Consider the following 14,511-nt stretch of genomic DNA (forward strand, 5'->3'; position numbering starts at 1 on the left):
TTTTTAAAAAGTTAAAGGGCCGAGCCCGTGGCGCACTCAGGAGAGTGTGGCGCTGGGGGCGCGGCAACGCTCCCGCCGCGGGTTCGGATCCTATATAGGAATGGCTGGTGCACTCACTGGCTGAGTGCCGGTCACAAAAAAGACAAAAAAAAAAAGTTAAAAAGTAAATTGAAAAGTTCATTGAAAAGACCCCTAAAACATAGTCCCTGACTTTCAACCTATTTAAAGAAATAAGACACAATTAACAACATTACAAGGCAGAAATAATAACTGCTCATAGAGTGATAAGAACAGAAATATCTTAAGTAGAGTGAGAAAAGAGTTTGAATCTGTCCCTGCGAAGAAAATCTGACTTGGAAAATCAAGGATGGTTTACAGAAGAGGGAACAATTGAGCCGCTTAAGCACAGCAGAATTTTCAGGTAGAAGAAAAAACAAGGGCAAAAGTAGAAATAAGAGTCTAGGGACACTTCCAGGAAAGTCCAGAGGAATTCTAGGGATACTTACTGATTTTGAACAGTGTTTCTTCTGCATTGAGTTTTTCTCTCCTCCAGCCCACTGTTGAAGAGGAATATAATTTCATAGCCTCTACATTTTCCAGCCCTGGAAGTGAACTCAGATCTTCGCTGGCACAGAAAAAAAGACCTTTTCCTTTTATAAAGGCCTCATATGTAAAAGTTGACACTATCTCCAAATGTGTTATACACTGAGTATATACTCCATGTGTTTGAAAGTATTTAACAAGTTCTTTGCCTTTAAAGAAAACAGGACCTTCAAAAAAATTGCCTCAGGCTCACTTCACCTCTGAGAGACTCTCCCCAGACGTCCTGTGCTACACACAGGCACTACCCTCAATTGCTTGAACACTCTTTGGACCTTCACACCTCAGTGCCTTTGACCTGGTGGTCCTTCAAGATCCAACTCCAAATCTGTAAACCTTGAAGATGCCAAGCCTTGAAGAACCTAGACACCAGAAAATATCATTTTGTTCATAGCTGTTATATCAGCCAACCCATGGTGGTATAAAGTAGCTCTCAACACATGTTTATTAAATAAATGGAAGTCTTTCTAAGCCTTTGAGGGGCTTGGAGACTGTTAGAGGGAACAGTTGACTGTCAGAAAAGCAATTAAAATATTACAAAAAACAGTAAAAAGCCTACAAAGTGTCAAGAAACTCTTTGTATTAATAATTATTCTTAGTGTCTACTAGAAAATAAATAGCTCAATACCTGACCTTCTTTTCCTAACTATTCCCCTAAATCAGTGGTTCTCAAATAGTGGTGGTGCCCAGGTCAGCATCATCAGCATCACTTGGAACTTCTTTGGAAATGCAAATTAAACTTGGAAATGCAAATTTTCAGGTCCTGACCAGACCTACTGACTCAGAAACTGAGGATGAGACCCAGTAATCTGTTTTCACAAGCTCTCCAGGGTGATTCTGATGCATGTTCAAGTTTAAGGATCATTGACCTAGATCATTGTTTATTCTAGGTTTTACAATGATCCTTGCCAACTTCAATAAACCTCCTTTATTATAAAGCCCAGTTCCCACATCTTCCCTCGATTTTTAGATCAACATGGGCAATCAACTGGAGAAGAAATGAGAGACAGGAACAGAAGTGTTGAGGAAATTATATTTTCTGAGCAAGAGAGAAAAACTCGATTAGAGTAATGGGAATGGATGTGGAAGGGATCCAGAAACCCCAAACATTTCAGAGTGGCGTCAACAAAGTTTAGTGAGAGCAGTACTGGCTGAGAGTAAGGGTGGAGATGAGGATGACTTCAGAGATTCCTACCTTGAATGCTTTTGTTGGTTGGTAATGCCTTTAATAAAAATAGGAACTCTAACAGGTATAGAAAGTTTGAGGGGGACAGACAATTATCTCAGCTTTAACCTTCTTTCTGAGTGAAGATGCCAGTTTTCTTTTTCTTTTTTTTTTTTTTTTTAAAGTTGACTGGTAAGGGGATCTTAACCCTAGACTTGGTGTTGTCAGCACCACGCTCTCCCAAGTGAGCTAATTGGACATCCCCTGTATAGGGATCCAAACCCGTGACCTTGGTGTTATCAGCACCGCACTCTCCCGAGTGAGCCACGGGCCGGCCCTGAAGATGCCAGTTTTCAGATGGACGTTCCCTAAAAAGTCAGGCTGGGGAATAAGACAGGGATTGGACATATAGATTTGGGAGGTGTGTTTATAATGTGATAATTGAAGACTTGAAAATAGTATCGATGAAGGAGAAAACTTAGATAAACAAAGGGACTGAGACAGTTCTTTGGAGGGCACTGTGTTTGTAAGACAGGAAGAAGAGAGTCCAACGGAGAAGGACAAGAAGAAATCAGACAGGCAGGGAGACCAGGATCACGAAGAATCACCAAAGTCAGGCAAGGAGAGACATTCCAGAAAGAGCAGATGGTCAGTAATGTCAAATTCTGCAGAGAATCTGAGAAGGCTAGAAATAAAAACCCCAAAAATTATATGATAAACTAGAAAATTAGAAATAGCATTCAACCATGCTGTTTTAGGGCAAGTAGCACAGGTAGGCTCTAGAGGTTGAAGAGACTGAGTGGTAAGAAAGGTTGAGGCAGAAAAAGGGATTTGGGTAACTGCTAAAGGGGACCATCAGGGCACTGAGGGATTTTTGAGGTAGGGCAGATAAATTACAACTGAGGGATAAGATCGAACACCTGATGACGGGGTTTGGATGAAGATGGATGACTGAAGACTCAGGTCAACATTCAGCCAAAATTTGCCAGCATGTAACAATAGGCCAGATCTTATAACTATGAAATCTCAGATGCGAAGGTAAATTTAGCAGTCATTCAATATCTCTAACGTTTTTTTTTTTTTTTTTTTTTTTTTTGTCTTTTTCGTGACCAGCACTCAGCCAGTGAGCGCACTGGTCATTCCTATATGGGATCCGAACCCGCGGCGGGAGAGTCGCCTCGCTCCCAGCGCAGCACTCTACCAAGTGCGCCACGGGCTCGGCCCAATATCCCTAACGTTTGATTCAGCAAGAAATTACTTGCTAGCCTTGCTTTGGGAGGTGGGATAAGGATAGTAAGATAAATAAGACATAGCCTCTGACTCCAGGTTACTAACAATGAAGTGGAGATACATAAGCAGCGGTCGGTAGAGCATAAGCGATAAGTGGCTCTGAGTCAGTTTGTCTGGGTGTTACCTTGTTACCACCACTTACTGGACACTTCAGCTGAGCCCAGTGGCCTTAAGTAGCTATCACCTGCTGTAAAGTATCTGTCCCGTAGGGTTGTTGTGACCATTAAGTTAGGTGATCTGTGTTGACTGATTTTTCACCACTCTTTGTTTTTGTTTCCTTTTTGGGGGACGGCTGCCGGGTTACAGGGATTGAACCCCCAATCTTTGTATCATCCGCACTACGTTCTAACCAACTGAGCTAAACGGCCAGCCCTCTATGGGCTGACTTTCAACCATGAGGATATATACAGGTTTTACATTTACAAGTAAAGAAGGTACTAAGGAGTGGATGGTGAAGCGGACATCCTCAGGTGTTCACCCCTCCCACCCCAGAGTTGACCCCACCCACACCTACCTGGCCGGGCAAGCTGTATCGCTGCGCATGCGCATGGGTAGCCCTGAGCCGGGATATGCAGACATCGCCGCCAGGTGGCGCCGGTAAGTCGCTGCTGCTCTTCCGGGTTCCCAGGGACCTGTATTGGGACGTAGGGGCGGGCACAAGCTCCGTGCGCATGCGCGCACCGTGCTCTTCCGGCCAAGATGGCGCCAGTGGAACACGTTGTGGCTGACGCCGGTGCTTTCCTGCGGGACGCTGCTCTGCAGGTACGAGGAGCTGCGGCCGAGAGGAACGGGGTATGGGCTGGCGGCCACTGAGGGAACGCGTGAGATCGGGCGGGCATTGCGTGGTGCGGACGAGTGTGAGCTGGGCTCTCCTCGCAGGACATCGGGAAAAACATCTACACCATCCGGGAGGTGATCAGCGAGATTCGGGACAAGGCCACGCGCAGGCGGCTCGCCGTCCTGCCCTACGAGCTGCGGTTCAAGGAGCCCTTCCCGGAGTACGTGCGGTTGGGTGAGTGCCTCTGCCCCAACATTGACGGGGAAGCTGGGGCCCAGGGTGCAGACGGGACCCGGTTGGGTGAGAGCTGGGGTCTGGCTGCATTATCAGAGCAGTTGATAGAGACAGCATGTTCTAGGAGATCGTGGTGGGGGAGAGGCTTGCTGGGTCCGGAGTCAGCCGGGCCTTGCCAGTAAGTAGCTGTGCGCCCTAGGGTGTATCACCTGGACTCTGGGCCTTCTTTCTTAACTGGGAATAATAATAGTACCTACCTCCGAGTTTGCTGTGAGCATTCATTGAGGGATATGTCACTCAGCGTAGTATCTTGCGCTTTGCAAGCACACGGTAAACTTGTCTGGATTCAGGGCTGGCCGGTTATCTCAGTTGGTTAGAGCGCAGCCTTGTGACACTAAGGTCACGGGTTCAAATCCCTGAACCCGGCCAGCCACCAAAAAAAAAGTTGTTAGGATTCAAAATAGAAGAACCTGGATATCTTATTCTCGTCCATTTCTTGTAAGTATATCACTGTAGTGATTGTTTTGGATATGGAGGCCAGCCTCAACCCAGAAAAAGGGATGATTTTAGGACTTGCGTTGGACCTGGAAGAAAACTAAACAATTATTTCTTGGCTCAGGAGTCAGTGTTGTTCTCTTGATCTTGGTATCAAGACAATGATATCCAGGAAAGGCCTTCAGTAGTTGCAAATGTTTTAGAGGTTAGAGGGTGACAGTGGAGATGTTGGTACCTCCACTGAAGTAGTTTGTGACTTCTGTTGCTTTCTCCACCGATTTTCTAGCTGTGTGATCCTTGCCAAGTTACCTAATCCTTCTAAGGAAATACTAATAGTACTTTACAGGATGAAGTGAATTAATGTAAAATTATTAATACAATACATAGTACATAATAAGTGCACAATAAATTGTAGCTGCTGTTAATTAATATCTGTTTTTTAGGAAATGTGTGCTGTGTACTTACTGTTCCAAGTGTCAGTATAGCAGAAGATATCTTTCTGTTAATGTCAGAAAATTTTAAGTGTTTATTGTTGATGTCTCAGGAGAATAACAGTAGTTAACAGCTGGCATTTACTGTATATGAAGCATAGACATCTTTTTTTTTTTCCAAATATGATTAATTTGTTATGGAGCAACCCAATATTTTTCTTTCATCATACACTATAATAATTGGTTGGATTAATCTTCCATTCCATTTTGGAATCATCCATTCTATTATCTAGATTGTTATACTTAGAGAATTCTAGAACTGTAAGAAGAGAGCTTCTATTCTAAAATAATACCAAAGCTTTGATAAGGAACACTCATCATGTATAAATGTTGTACTAACTTTCAATGACTTTGTTTTGTTCCTTCATCTGACTTGATAAGGATGTGGCAGTAGACCTAACTGGCATGACTCTTGGTGGTAGAAAATGCAGATTTCTACTATAAGTAGAAAAAGGTCAGAAGGTTTTTCACAGGATATTGATCCTCTCTAAGTTCTTTTGATACTTTCATTATGGTTATCGAAGATCATAAGGCTTTTTGCCTGTAACTGACATTGGAAATCTCTTGTTTACAGTGACTGAGTTTTCAAAGAAAACTGGAGATTATCCCAGCCTCTCGGCCACAGATATCCAAGTGCTGGCACTCACCTACCAGTTGGAAGCAGAGTTTGTTGGGGTGTCTCACTTAAAAAAAGAACCAGAAAAGGTAAATCGGGAGGGTTGAATCTTTTAAAAACTTTTTTATCATGGGAACTGTCATACAGATATAAAAAGTAGAGGGAATAGTGTAATGGACCCGGTGTCCCCATCATCCCACCTCCACAATTATCTCACAGCTAATCTGTTTTTATCTATACTGACACACAACACAGCTCAGACATCATATAGATAGATGTTTCTTGGAGTGTCTTTAAACACAAAGACTCTTAACATAATAACATCAAAGCCATTATTACACCTAGATGAGATTAATAGTAATCACTAATCCCATCAAATATCCAGTCAGTGTTCACAATATTCAATTACTCAATTTTATTTTAATTTTATTTTCCTTTTTTTTTTTTTTTTTTTTGGTGGCTGGCCGTATAAGACTATGCTCTAACCAACTGAGCTAACTGGCCAGCTCTATATTTATTTATTTATATAAAAAGATCTCAGTTGGCTTTATTGTGATTCTAGAATTGGGCAATATGTTATTCCCTTAAAATAGAGTGTGTGTTCCCTATAAATTTTCTGAATAGTTTATTTGTTTGGATCAGGATCCAGATAAGGTTCATGCATTGCAATTAGCAAATGTACATCAGTCTCTTTTGATCTGTAGGTTCTTGGTAAAAGTCTAAAATGCTAAAATACAGATTTCTGCGTGTTGCCATACAGTTTTTGGAGTGGGGGAGGGAGTGGTGAAGGGAATAGAAATGGTTCTGTGTTCAGTGTACCTAGTAGCTGGTTTGTCATTTGGCATCCATCAACCCATGATTTCTAAAAGCCATTGTTTTAGCAACAGTTAGATGTTTTGTATCAAAAGCTTTAAAACAGCATATCTTTTGGCCAACAATTTCACTCTTAGGCATTTATTCTAAGGATATAACCAAAGATACTTCCAAGTTTTACAGATAATGATGTACACTACAGCTGTATTTATAATGACAAAAACCAAATATACTGAAGTGATTATTTAGTGGTATTGAGACCACTTTAATATTGTCATTTTTTAAATATGTTTTTTCCAATATTTTAAACATTGGATATCTTTGATTTCAATAACTAAGGGGAAAACATTTTTTTTTTTTTTTTAAATTACTGTTCCTATGTTGAATTTTCAAACTATATTACCTTTCTCAGAGCTGTCACTTTTTTTTCCTTTTTTTTTTTTTTTTTTTTTTTAAAGGCTAAAGTGAGCTCATCAATTCAGCACCCAGAAACTCCTCTACACATTTCTGGTTTTCATCTGCCCTCCAAGGTAATTCCTTAGACCAGCCAGGCTCTTCATGCTTTCTTCTGCAACTTGTCACTTCTCCACAAGGTGTCCGTTGACAGTGAACTACATTCACCTGGACTGATACATAGTTTGTCCAGCCCTGTCTGATCTGACTTGTATGTCATATGTGATTTCATCTGTAACCCTCTCAGTTTTCAGGTTTTTAAATTATTATTATTTCTTTTAATCTTAGCCTACACCCCCACAAAAAACGGTAGATCATGGACACCCAGCAAGTGAGCCTGAGAACCTAGAATTCAGTTCCTTTATGTTCTGGAGAAACCCTCTGCCTAATATCGATTGTGAACTACAGGAGCTGCTGGTAAGGACCTGACTTAGGCTCTCCTCCTGATGACAACAGAGTAGTTTCTTCTCACTGCTCCTGTGGCCTTGGGAACTTGTGAATTCTTTTGATGTTTCAGTTTGACAGAGGTAAGGATGTTCCAAGTGAGGAAGAGGAGGAGGAGGAAGAGGAAGAAAATGGATTTGAAGAAAGAAAAGACGAGGACAGTGATGATGACGGGGGTGGGTGGATAACCCCCAGCAACATCAGACAGATCCAGCAGGAGCTGGAGCAGTGTGACGTACCGAAGGATGTGCGGGTCGGCTGTGTGACCACAGACTTTGCCATGCAGGTGGGTGGGCTGGGGACGGGCTAGCCCTGGGCTCTGTGTCATTCAGGTCATCGGCAATGGTCCTGCGCAGGTTTGGGGATGTGTACAGAGCTGCTGTTGTGTAATGCTTCTTTTCCTGGTTCTGAAAACTACCTGTGTTCTTTGGTAAGTTTGATGTTTTCATGATCTGTTGATGCCTTTCTTTCAGTGTATAGAAGTTCTATGCTCAGTTAGGTACTTAGAGAAGGTAGAGAGGGTTTCCAGCCCAGAAATGACTGTATTTGCTCCTGACAAAATAAGTGTCTCTGTTGAGAGAGATTGCTAATGACAGGTCTTGGTGAAATAATGAGCACAGATCCCAGTACTTGGGATTAGGGAGAAACATGTGTCACTGTCCTTGTTTACACGTTTTGGGAGGCATCCCAAGCTGACTTTGCTTAGCAAAAAAAGCCAAGGATTATGAGCTAAACCTGGGTTTCTGAAGTTCTCTTAACTGTGATTACAAACTTAAAAGGAAATTCAGTTCAGTTCTTGTTGGTTGTAGAACGTTCTGCTGCAGATGGGGCTGCACGTGCTGGCAGTGAACGGCATGCTGATCCGCGAGGCCCGCAACTACATCTTGCGCTGCCATGGCTGTTTCAAGTACGTAGCTGATAATCTGGACCCAGTGCCCATCTGTTAAACACTCTTTTTCTATCCCTTCTACAAAATTCTTGAAAGAAAATCCTGCCTTATATGCACATATTCCTTCTACGTCGTCATTGCTATGTGGCCTAGGTGCTGCCTCCACATGGGTACCGAAAGCCCTGGGACAGAGGTCGCCAGTGACCTCCCATCTAATCTCAGTGGCATAGAGTTAAGTATGTGGGTTCTGGAACAAAGAACCCTCATTCTTCAGAGATAGATTCTGAAGTGTGTGTGGAGAGAATGGTATCTGGCATTTACTGTGAAATAATACACAAGCAGAAACAGTGGCTGGGAGTAGAGATGAAACAAGGTTGGCCATAGATTAACAGTTGGTGAACCAGGATGATGGGTCCAAGGGGGTTTATTGTGCTCTTCTGTCTACTTTATGCTTGAAATTTTCTGTTTGTTTTAAAAAAAAAAAAAAGTGACTCTGGATTCAGAGTACATGGGTTCAAATCCAGATTCTATCTCCTACTATCTGTGTAGTTTTGCAGAAGTTGGTTAACTTCTCTGGGCTTCAGATTCTCCTTAAACAAAATTGAAAGTGTTATGAGGAACTAGAAGCAAATCATATTAAGGACTTAGCACAGTATCTGGCACAGAGGTTATACTCTGTTCCCATGAACCATTAGTTTATTGACCACTCCCTTCTCCCATTTCTTTCCTGACTCTTGAATTGGCTCTTCTTGGGGTGGGGGCTTGAATTCTGTGGGGAGGTCTCTGGGATTCTGGAGACCCTCGGTTTGGAGTGAAAGAGACTACACTGTGGCCTTGCTATTGAAGTGTGGCCTGGAGGACTCCTGGCGTGGCTTCTGGCCATTCCACCATCTCAGTCTGGATTTGGTGGCCATCTCATAGATCAGCTGGTAGAGCCCCTGATTGTGGAGGCCTGGGTGGAACATTTCTGAAGCATCAAGGTGTCCCTCACTGGGTCCCCAGAGCTGTTCCACTGAGGGTGGCATTGCCTGGATGGAGCCTTGTTCCCTTGAAGGCTTAAAAATAACCAAGTCACTCCTGGCTTAGGGCCCAGGTTTGCCACCATCTTCTGCAGTTATGCCAGTGACTGGATTAGCCATTCCTCAAAGCTGCCTCTGCATGCTTCTGAACCTTAATGTAATTTTTCTTTTGCCTAGTGCTGAAATGTACTGGGCTCATGACAGTAAAGCTCCTTGCTTCATAAAATCTCATTTCCCCCATTGTCGTTTGTTAAGAAGCCTTAAGCTCCCTTAAGTTCTCTTAAGTTCTAAGAACACACATTCTTAGAAAAGCTTGGAAATGTTCTCCATTCTTGTGAGATTAGCCCCAATGACTGGTCAGTTTCTTGTCAAGATTAAATAGTTCCCAACACCTGTTTAGAGGCACTTAGTCACTCTCAGGAGACTTGTGGGTAAAGGATTTGGCTTCTCCAGCCTTTTCACGCACCTCTTGTCTCCTGACCATTGGGAATTGATGGAGAACTCCTGGAGGACAGGGACCAGGGCTACTGCTTGGCTCTTGACAGCAGCAGCTTTTTCCTGTCCAACGTCCACCACATGGGCTTACACAGATAGGAGGGAATCAAGGCCTTGGGCTGCCCTCAACACCCACGCCCAGTTCAGCCATGGCAGCTTTCATACCATTGCCTGTCTAATTCATTAGTAAATTATTGCTACTTCCAGAGCCGCCTCCTGGGTTAACACCCAGGCAGACATTTGGGAACACGGTAGGCAGAACCATGATAATATACCCCTTGAGGAGGTACAGTGATGTTAAGAGCATTGGTTCAGGAGCTGGACAGCCTGGGTTTATCTGCCACGTGCTAGCCGTGTGACCTTGAGCAAGCTCCCTCCACTTGCCCCCGTTGCCCATCTTCAAAACGCAGATAGTACCAGCCTCACAAGACTGTTTTGATGTTAAACTTGTAGAACCATGCCTGGCAGTAAGAGCTTGATGTTAAAATACAACGCCCTTCTCCTTTCCCACACTCACTTATTTGCTCCTGGCTTACCTTTTCCCTGGCTGGAGGGCCACAGTAGTCTGCTTATGTCTTATCTTCAGCGTGAGGCCGGCAGCCTTTGTCTTCATTAAGTGTGTAATGCAGTTCAGTTTTCCCCGTCACTGGTCCCTTCCTCCTCTCCTGAGGCCTGTGACTCGCTTGTGCCCTGGGGCTGGCATTCACTGCTTGTGGCTACAAGACAGAGCATCTCCTTTTGTGTCCTCAGGACAACATCTGATATGAGCCGAGTGTTCTGTTCACATTGTGGGAACAAGACCCTGAAAAAGGTGTCTGTGACCATCAGCGGCGACGGCACCCTGCATATGCACCTCTCCCGCAACCCCAAGGTGCTAAATCCACGAGGCCTCCGGGTGAGTGTGGCAAATCTCCCGTTCCCCTGACATCACCAGAATTGAACAGAGAGTACAAAATCAAACCTAGGCTAGCCATTTCTATGAGAATACAGGATTGAGAAAGCCTGTGACTGAGGTACCAAGACAGATGGGGGAGAGTGTAGACAAAGCCCCCTTGTGAGTTTCCTGAGGTGTCTGCAATCTAATGAGAAGTGATCAATAATTCCAGGCAGCAAATGCTAAGGGCTGCGTGTGGGGGGGATCGCCAGGGGCGAGATCACCGGCATCTGGTGGAGGTTAGATTTACACAGGAGAGTGAAGGATGGGCAGGTCCGTGAACCAGAGGGGAAGGTCTCAGCACAGAGGAGAAGCCTGGCTGGATACGCAGCAGCTGCACATTTGTCCCAAGGAGCCAAGTGAGAGGACTGAGGGACAAATGAGCCTGAGAGTGTAGCCAACCTGGCACTGACTTCTCCAAGTGGCAAATGTGCCGCTAATGCATGAGAAGAACTTCCTTTTTTTAACTTTCTATTTTAAAATAATTTTAGATTTATAGAAAAGTTGCAAAAATAGTACAAAGAATTCCCATTTATCCTTCACCTGGATTTCCCAGTGTTAATCTGTTACCACATTTTCTTCATCATCGTGTGTGTATGTGTATGTATAATATTTTTCTTTTTTCGGAACACATGTTTTTTTTCTGAACCATTTGAGAGTAAGTTGTAAACATATGCCCTTTTCCCTAGAACAAGGACTTTCTCTTATGTAGCCACAGTATAATTCTCAAAATCAAGAAATTAACATCGCAGGGCTGGCTGGTTAGCTGTCAGTTATAGCATGGTGCTGATAACACCAAGGTCAAGGGTTCAGATCCCCATACCCTCCAGCTGCCAAAAAAAAGATTAACATTGTTAACATCGCTACAGTACTACTGTCTATTCCACAGACCCATATTTAAACTTTGCCAATTCTGCACATTTCCCTTGTAGTGAAAGATTTTTTGGAATCCACTTCTCAGTCTTCTTGTCTTTCATCACCTTGACGTTTTGAAGAGTACAAGCCAGTTTTTTTGTAGACTGTTCCTCAGCTTGTGTGTGTCCAGTTTTTCCTCATGATTAGATTCAGACTGTGCATTTAGCAGGAACACCCCAGAAGTGACGTGTTGTATCTTCCTCAGTGCATTATATCAGAGGGTACATGACAATTAGTTGTCTAGTTTCCTGGTGATAATAACTTTGATTACTTGGTTAAGGTAGTTTCTGCAAGATTTATCCACTATAAAGTCATTTGTAATTAATAATTAACTTGTAGAAAGATACTTTGGGACTGCATTACTCTGTTTTTTGTTTCTTGTAACAGAGTACCTGAAACCGGGTAATTTAGAAAGAAAATGAAATTTATTTCTTACAGTTTTGGAGTCTGGGAATTTTGGGAGGTGCAGGAGGCACATCTCATGAAGGCCTTCTTGGTGGGAACTCTGTACAGAGCCCTGTGGTGATGTAGCAATCACACGGGGAGCATGACACTCTATTTTTGCGTGGCTTTTTGGTGGCTGGCCAGTAGGGGGTCATGTCAAACCCATGACCTTGGTGTTATAAGGCTGCCAAGAACTCTTATTAACTTGCTCATTTGTTCTCTGTATAAAGCCACCAGTTCACACCCATGATAACCCGTTATTCCATGAATTGATTAATCCACTTATGAGAGCATAGTCTTCACAAGCCAATCACCTCTTAAAGACCCCACCTTTCAACACAGCCACATTGGAAATCAAACTCTGACCTGAGCTTGGGGGGACATTCAACCCATATCAGGGACTCTCTAAATATTCTCTTTCTCATTGAACTTTAACTCACTGGTTAAAGCTGACTGGGTCAGTTATTACAGTAATGGTCGCCAGTGGTGATTTTCTTATTTCCTCATTCCCTCTGTATTTATTACTTGGCATTCTACTGTAAAGAGGAACTTTCCTTTTATTCCCATTTATTTACATGAGTATGGTATCATGCGCTTTTATTTTAGTCTGTAGGCCGTGAACTGTTGTCATTATTTTGATGCTCAAATTGTTCCATGCTTGGCCAGTGGGAGCCCTTTTGAGCTGGCTCCTGTGTCCTTTTAACATGTCCCAATTATTTTTTGAACACTCTTACTTTCCAGCACAGGGAGATGTTCCCAGACTCTTGGGCCTTCCCTGCCCCTGCGCTAGAATCAGCCACTTCTCTCAGGAGCTCTGGTTCTTTTTTGTGGAGACTGGTTTTTAGAAACAAAGATCTGGGCACTGGTTGTGGTCACAGTCCTGGGGTGTCCTTGCTCCTCTGCGCTTAGTAAACATGGCACACGAGTATTTTGTATTCCTACATCTGTATTAAAAACCATGAGTTTATACTTTCAATTTCAACCCAGCCCCACAGAGTACATTCTAGCCCTCCCTCCTAGCAATTCATAACACCCTTAGTAACACTGTTTCCCATAATAGTTTACTTATTTGCTCAACCCTAGAGTATACGTTGTTTCAGAATTGCTAACCCATACTATGGTGGAAATGGTACTCGCTTACTGGAGTTCTGTGTCTGTGCAAATCTTTGGCTGAGGATATGTAGCCAAAGTACTGTTCAGTTTCTCATCTGTGAGTTGAGGTGAGAATCAAGTGGGGGGATGAGTGTCAGGTGCCTAGCACACACTAGGCCATCCATTACTGTCCCTTGTTGTCATTGGGATCTGCGAGGTCAGCTTTCCATTAACAGCACCGGGACATGTGTGACTGTTCTTCTAACAGCCTGGCGTCCTCTTTACAGTACTCACTTCCCACCCCCAAAGGGGGCAAATATGCCATCAACCCTCACCTGACCGAGGACCAGCGCTTCCCTCAGCTGAGACTCTCGCGAAAGGCCAGGCAGAAAACCAACGTGTTTGCCCCTGACTACATAGCCGGGGTATCTCCCTTTGCAGAGAACGACATCTCCAGCAGGTCGGCCACCCTGCAGGTCCGGGATAGTACCCTGGGAGCCGGGAGGAGACGCTTGAATCCCAACGCTTCCAGGAAGAAGTTTGTGAAGAAAAGGTGAAGTGCAAGCTGCCGCAGGCAAACCAGCCGGCCTGCTGCTGTTGCTGCTGCTCCTGCTGCTGCGGCTGCCGGGCTCTGCCTTGCCACTGCCCCAGCTGCTTGTCTCCACAGCCACCCGGATGGGAATAATAGCCCAGCTTCCCAGTGCTGCCTCGTGACTCACCGAGTGTTTGCTGGTGGAACCGGGCCATCCCTTGGCTTGTGAGCATCCAGACAGCTAGGACTCCTGCCATGTGCAGGGGAAGTTGATGAAAACAGAAAGAATAGTGCCCTGGAGCAAATGTCCAACCTCTGAAGAAGAGAATTTCCAAGTGATAATATTTTCCTAATGTGGTTGCAAGCTTCCGTGCATTTTTATTAAATAGCCTCATTTTTGCTGCTTAGGTAATCTGAAGGCTAACACTTAAGCTGTATGTATGCCCAATATCAAGCATTTAGGTTTATCTTTTTGCCAGAGAATATAATAAGTATGTTATAATAAAACTAAGAACTACGATTTACTTTTTATTTTTTTAACCTCTTTTGAAAAAAGTTCCAGTCAACTGTGGTTGGCATTTGGCCTCATTTGCTTTCTCTACACACGCACACATGTACACGCACACACAGTATGCGTCCTAGGAAAGGGGTGTTCTTTTACATAGCCACAGTACAATGATCAAATTCAGGAAATTTAACATTGATGCATTACTATTATCTAATATATAATAAGTACCGAAATCACTGTATGTCAATTTGTAGAGACCTTCCTTAATCTTTTTCAGCTGTCTAGACCTCCATTGTGAAAAGTT

The 14,511-nt window shown here is 43.6% G+C and overlaps 1 protein-coding gene across 4 annotated transcripts; it reads left to right on the top strand.

The window, feature by feature from the left end:
• Window positions 1–3,740: 3,740 nt before the first annotated feature.
• Window positions 3,741–14,219, top strand: NOB1 (NIN1 (RPN12) binding protein 1 homolog). 4 transcript variants are annotated; one of them, XM_063111053.1, is made up of 9 exons: window positions 3,741–3,817; window positions 3,935–4,067; window positions 5,628–5,758; window positions 6,941–7,012; window positions 7,224–7,352; window positions 7,453–7,665; window positions 8,189–8,286; window positions 10,533–10,677; window positions 13,455–14,219. In XM_063111053.1, the coding sequence occupies exons 1-9, from the start codon at window positions 3,755–3,757 to the stop codon at window positions 13,722–13,724; spliced, it is 1,254 nt and encodes a 417-aa protein (XP_062967123.1). In that variant the 5' UTR covers window positions 3,741–3,754; the 3' UTR covers window positions 13,725–14,219. The 4 variants fall into 4 exon arrangements, with proteins under 4 accessions (XP_062967123.1, XP_062967122.1, XP_062967125.1 ...); XM_063111052.1 differs by having other exon boundaries at window positions 3,754–3,847; XM_063111055.1 differs by having other exon boundaries at window positions 3,754–3,847; window positions 13,609–14,219.
• Window positions 14,220–14,511: the final 292 nt, after the last annotated feature.

The sequence above is a fragment of the Cynocephalus volans genome, chromosome 10 (assembly GCF_027409185.1).
Source record: "Cynocephalus volans isolate mCynVol1 chromosome 10, mCynVol1.pri, whole genome shotgun sequence".
Taxonomy (NCBI): domain Eukaryota; kingdom Metazoa; phylum Chordata; class Mammalia; order Dermoptera; family Cynocephalidae; genus Cynocephalus; species Cynocephalus volans.

Coding starts and splice junctions, on each gene's coding strand:
- NOB1 (XM_063111052.1), top strand. CDS start 3,755: ATGGCGCCAGTGGAACACGTTGTGGCTGACGCCGGTGCTTTCCTGCGG. Junction 3,848..3,934: donor CTGCGGCCGAGAGGAACGGG/GTATGGGCTGGC, acceptor CTCTCCTCGCAG/GACATCGGGAAAAACATCTA. Junction 5,759..6,940: donor TAAAAAAAGAACCAGAAAAG/GTAAATCGGGAG, acceptor TTTTTTTTAAAG/GCTAAAGTGAGCTCATCAAT.